We start from the raw sequence: 6,000 nt of genomic DNA on the forward strand, positions 1-6,000 counted from the left end.
CAAACACTCAGGTAATACTGATATTTAGAGCATGTCCTGTACTACATAAAGAACTATAATCTGTGAAATTGCTCAACCACTGTTAGTAGCAATAAATAAATACCTCCCTGCCGGGGCACTGCCAGACTTCCTGAAAGTAGCATTTACAGAAAAGGTAATCCACATGAAGTGTCAAGCTATAGACCTATATATATATAACACCAGTACTATCTATGGTGATTGAGCCCATAACAAAAGATAAGCTATTAAGTTATTTAGACCTAAATAACCTCTTTTAGTATACCCAGCACAAGTTTTGGAAGGGCAAGTCAAATACAACAGTACTTGACTTTGTTACAAATATAAGTCAGAGTTTTTAAGTTACAAATATAACTCAGGGTTTTTAAGTTACAAATATAAGTCAGAGTTTTGAAGACAAGGAACCTATAGCACAGGTACTCTATGATGTTAGTAAGGCATTTGATTGTATTCCGCACAAGGCCCTGCTTAGCTAGCTAAAATCATGGGCTATTGGGAGAACCGTTCTACAAATTCTCAAATCCTACCTAAAGAACAGTCAACAGGTTGTATCAGTGCAAGTAGCAGACTCAGGTGAAATGAAATTAAAAGACAGAGTGCCACACATATGAGTAATAGGGCTCCTGTTGTTCTTAATTTTCATTAATGACACAGGCTCCATTGGGCATACAGTACAGTTTCAGATGATACAACTTTGTTCTCAAAAGGGGAGAATGTATTTCAGGTTGTTCAACAAGTCGAAGTCCTATTCAGTGGGGCCAAGGACTGGTTCATCATTATGAACAAGATGGAAAATTTATTAAGACAGAACACATAAGATGATATGCAGCCTCAGTGATACTGGAGCACTGGGTGACAGAGTAGCTGTCGAGCTATTGCACTTTTTCCTTGAAACCAAGTTGACCTGGCAACAGTATGCTAAACATGTATCTTCTGACCTATCATGGTTTCTGTATCTCTTGAGGAAACTAAAAAGTTTAAAATCATATAGTACCTACTAACAGTATACTATAAAATGTTCTGCAGCCACATCAACTAAGGGCTGTTACTGTGGGCCATTCCACAGGCTGCAAGAATGTGCTTTTACTGCAAAAGAAAGCAATAGGATCATTACCTCAAGCAAGAAAGCTGACCATTGTAAACCAATTGTTTCCACATTAGGAGTTCTGACTGTTTTCAGCCAATATATTTTCAGTTGCCTTGTTTACAGAAAGTGAAATCAGGAGACCTACAGATAGAGAAATGAAGTACATTAACACAGTACTCACTATAAAGCCAGTATATATAGGACAAGATGTTAATCAACTAAAACAAGGAAGACCTCCTCAATAGTGGCTTTAAAATTATTTAATGCTCCACCTAAGGGTATTCAGTCATTAGAAACTTAACAATTTAGAACTAAAATTTTGTGTATATTAAAAGAGCAAACTTTGTACAGTAGTGAAGAATACTTCTCTGGTGACAGAACAGTTTCTGCCTGAGCTGCAACTCAGAGCCAAAGAAAACAGCAGTAACTCTGCTATGTTACCACACTGCGTTCTAATATTGATTGTCTTATTATTGTAAAGTATACTGTAACCTAATTCTTAACTTCATGTCTTATAGTAATCTTTTTAGTACCACAGTTTAAATTACACTGTTGTATTAATTTTATTGTAGTAACATTATTGTAAGCTTGATGCAGTCTGTCCAGCCATGGTTGGTGAATGGCATAAAATGGGTAATAAAGTAGTTTCTGTTTCTTTAGGAGTTTCTTTACAGTGACTATGCATTATGGCAAGCGTCTCTCACCACAAACTGTTCTACAGTGGCCATCCAACTCTCTATTTTACTGTTTGTGTACAAAGTTAAAACCTGCACTAGTTAGATTCTCATGTGCAGTTAACTATGCAGTATTTCTCATATGATTCTAAGCAGCCCCGGATCCACAATATTTCCGAACAGGAGGAAAAACTTAGAGGAGCATTTGACATAGGACGTCAAAAAATTTAAAAAATCTTGTTTTCAAAAATATATTCATTTATTGGCGCATTTCTTTCTGAAGAGTTTGGTGTATGAAGCACACTGTTTGAGGAAATGTAAGACATGCTATTTGGTCTTTAAGTTGCCCAAGTGCAGTGCCAGGCCTCTTCACACTAGAGAGGGCAAACTGAAACACCTAACTCTTTCGAAACAAATGAAACAGTACAATGTTATGTTTCGAAACGCTGTTTCAAAACAGTGAAACAGTTTGTGTTTTGTATCATCCTGAGTGTCCTCTGTATAAATATTGTCATAAAAACACAAATGAGGTGCTTTAGGCGTCTTTGCAGTTCCATATTTCCTGTAGCAGCAAATGCGCTGCTTTCGTGTCATGTGACTTTCATATTTTCCAACTGGCCGAGATCAGACTAAATATTTTTGACATAACAGATTTTGCCAAAATCATTTCTCTGCATTCTAGTGCATAATTTTGATAGGTTTTATGAGTGATAATCTGCATGTGCTCTTGAAAAGGCATATCATGAGATATAATTTATTGAGATAACATTATGGGAAGCGAGGCACTGAATTAACATTTATGACTGTGCCACTCAAACTTTTACTACTCACAGTTAAATTTTCCATTGTTTGTCACACAGAGCAGGATGCAAAGTGACTTATGCACACAGATCAAAAAATTACCGTAACAGACTGGAGGATATAGCACAATGGTCAAGAATGGCAGTTTCTCATCAAATATTCTCAAGTTAGCTGGATACATCTCTTAGTCAGTACACTTGATTGAACTGGAAAGCGTTTCAAGGCAACTGAAATGCAGAGATAGGTGTGTTTCTTTGAAGTATAAAATCCAGATTAAAATTTAAAACAATTCATACAGTGTAATGTCTTTGTGATACCTGTATCATGGCAGATCTGCCTCTAGACCACTTATAGTTCTTGCTAAAGAAGTTTGTTTGAGGTACAGGTACATGGAGTTCTCTCAAGTACTCACAGCAAGAAGATGTATTAGCCTACCACTGTATTATAAACTTCCCTGGGAAATCAGAGATGAAGGTACGTTGCTGTTGAAATGCAATTTTTATCACAGCATCTGAATGCCAAAAACAAAACTATTGAAGTACCATTGTTGATCTGCCTGAGAATTATTTATCATACACAAGTATCAAGATCCGTATAGTGTAAGAACCAAACACAGGACATTTACAAAAATAAACACACAAACATATACATATTCAAATCAGATAATTATTCTCAAACACATAAATTAATAAATAACATACTCAAAAAAAAAAAAATTAAACTCACTGAATGGTGAGCAAAAACGTGTCTTCTCTGTGCAACAAATTTGAGAAAAATGTTCTTGTTGGATAGCTACATGCACAATTTAGTGCACTAAACAAAATACAATCAAATATAAATTCAGTGCACTCTGTCCAGAGAAGAACAAAATCAATTGAAATTTTACTGTTTCATTTCTGAGTAGATCTGCTGTGCCTATTCTAAGTAGTAGTTTAGAAATATAATTTTTGATACTTTTTCGATTGAAAGATGGACAGTGTAGGAAACAACACATGATTTTGTTTCCAGCACAGCAATGGATCTTGTGATCTGTGTATCAGTGGCATCATCATATATTTATCAAGCTTGACTATACTTGCAGCACGTGGATTGTCTACACTTTGGATCAAGCTACCTACAGCTTGGTCAAAATCTTGCCAAATGTTGCCACTGCTTGAGGTGAATGTGCTCACCACAACTGGTTTGGCTGGTGGTGGATTTTCTGTAGAACACCGAGTGGGTTTCTGTCGTGTTGTACAGCACTTGTTAATTATGGCATCTTTTGTTTCTTTTAATCGATGCCCAGTTTTTGGAAAACCATGCTCCCTGAAGCGAGGATCCAATAATGTCGCTTCACAAGCAATTTCTTTAACTGCAAACTTTTGAATGAGGTGGGTACAGATTCCGTCCTCAAGTCTAGCAATTACTGTATTAGTGGCTTCATTGCTGTGATCTGAGTTTTTCAGTCTCAGGCAATGAGTTTGTAAACCTTTGCTTAATAAGACAACTTTTGACAAGGTTACATTTCTTTCACTACTAATGTCTGTTGTGACTTGTTCAAAAGGAGATAGTATTTCACAAGATTTTTCAATAACTGACCTGTCTTCATTGGACAGTTTTATTCGTGAATCCACACTGAAGATGGCGAGGGTGCTTTGCAAAGGCTCTTTGATTTTCAAAAGCCTGTCAAACATTTCATATGTGGAATTCCATCGCGTAGGGAAATCTTGTTTCGGTGTTAAAATAGGGAAACCCATTTGCTTCTGAATATTGTGTAATTTCTCAAATGCTTGAGGACTTCTTTTGAAAAATTCCACTACTGACTTGACTTTTGCCCTTGTGTCTGTAATTGGTTCAAGGCTTGCTTGCACAATTAAATTCACTGTATGTGCAAAACAAGGTACATGCCACCATTTGCACGTCATCACTGCCTTCACCTAACAAAAATGACTTGAGATAGCAGTTTTCCTCAATGATGTGAGCAGTCACTGCTCATTTTCCACATATGTCCATCCATCATTTGTAATGCAGATGTAGGATGCAGCTTGTACAGATCTTACTCACACTAGTGTGCTGTCATACACTTGAGAGAGTAAACTGTGGGAGAGTGTTTTTCTACTGGGAGGTACATAGTTTTCATTTGTGGGAGAGTGTTTTTCTACTGGGAGGTACATAGTTTTCATTTAATAAATAAGTAATTTTTGTAAACTCAACACTCTCAACTACATTAAATGGAAGGTATTCTTTAACAACAGGTCTTAAAATCTGTTCGTCTATTTTGGCTCGTTTGGATGAAGGCACTGGCCTTGATGCAAATCCAGTAATCTTTGTTTGTCTACCACATCTACCCAGAACTGAACTGGAGGAAATGCTGTGTATTTCTTGCACTGATTGTTCATCTTGACGCACAGGCACTGAAATGGCAGATTCCTGAACAGTTGCTGGGGAAACTGAACTGGCTTCGTCACTCCCCAGATTCATAAAAACTGATTTCGAACATGTTTCACTTAAATTAACTGTTGGATGCTTATGTCGGAAGTGTCTCTTTAAGCAAGAAGTTGAACTACTTTTAAACAACAACACTGCCGAGCACAAGTTACATTTAATTTTCCCAGGATTTATCTTCATAAAATAATCCCACACGGGACTTCGTAATGCTATAGCTGAAGACAGAAGAACCAACATAAACGGTACTGGAAGCGGGAACAAACTGCAGAAACAACGGATACGCTACTGGGATTCCCACATTTCGTTAGTATGAATAATATATATATATACCCGGCCTGCTAATATCCATGCACACAAAAGAAATCATTGTGGAGAATAGGCACATTGACGATAGACTCACAAATAAAGCCACATAATTCGAATACATAACAAAATATAAGAGAAAATTTTTTTTGTCCCTCAAGGTGTTTCGAATCATTACTATAAATCCACCATGCTTCCCAGTCCCGTTCACCATTACATCATCAATGATCCGTCAATCACATTGCTTGAAAGTACATCCAGTTTACGTGTATGTCTAAAAACTGCCACTCTACGCCTTTTTAAATTCAGAATGTTGTAGGTTTACTTGCGGTTTTTAGTATGATTACTGTACATGAACAGAGAAGCATATGTCGTAGGAGATGCGTAATTTAACTGAATGTTTTTCACACTTTTATTATTTTGAATGGGAATAGTGTGCTTTATTTTATTATTTGTTAGTGTTTATAAAGCATATGTTAAGCCATTTCAATATATAGCAGTTAATTAGAAACGAAGCTTTATTTTCGGAAATCTTAAACTTCATGCTGTTGTATGTCAATAAGATTTCGACACTCTTGAAAGAATTTGATGATGTAGTATACTAAACGTATTTCCATATCTGTGCTGTGCCCGAATCTCGTCCGAGACAAAGCGAAATGGAACATCACTGTTTCGATACAATTAGCCCAT

At 36.5% G+C, this 6,000-nt stretch overlaps 2 protein-coding genes across 2 annotated transcripts in view; both read right to left on the minus strand.

Annotated features, from left to right (window-relative positions):
- LOC126268046 (uncharacterized) overlaps positions 1–1,204 on the minus strand; it is a 96,043-nt gene extending 94,839 nt beyond the window's left edge. The window contains exon 1 of the mRNA XM_049973473.1: positions 1,133–1,204. The gene's annotated coding sequence lies outside the window, so the exon portion shown is untranslated. The remainder of the gene's footprint in view (positions 1–1,132) is intronic.
- Positions 1,203–4,493, minus strand: LOC126268045 (E3 SUMO-protein ligase ZBED1-like). The gene is made up of 2 exons (XM_049973472.1): positions 3,307–4,493; positions 1,203–1,246 (listed from the first exon to the last, which is right to left on the minus strand). Exon 1 carries the CDS (start codon positions 4,482–4,484, stop codon positions 3,513–3,515), a length of 972 nt encoding a protein of 323 aa, XP_049829429.1. The 5' UTR covers positions 4,485–4,493; the 3' UTR covers positions 1,203–1,246; positions 3,307–3,512.
- Positions 4,494–6,000: the final 1,507 nt, after the last annotated feature.

The sequence above is a fragment of the Schistocerca gregaria genome, chromosome 4, assembly GCF_023897955.1.
Source record: "Schistocerca gregaria isolate iqSchGreg1 chromosome 4, iqSchGreg1.2, whole genome shotgun sequence".
Taxonomy (NCBI): domain Eukaryota; kingdom Metazoa; phylum Arthropoda; class Insecta; order Orthoptera; family Acrididae; genus Schistocerca; species Schistocerca gregaria.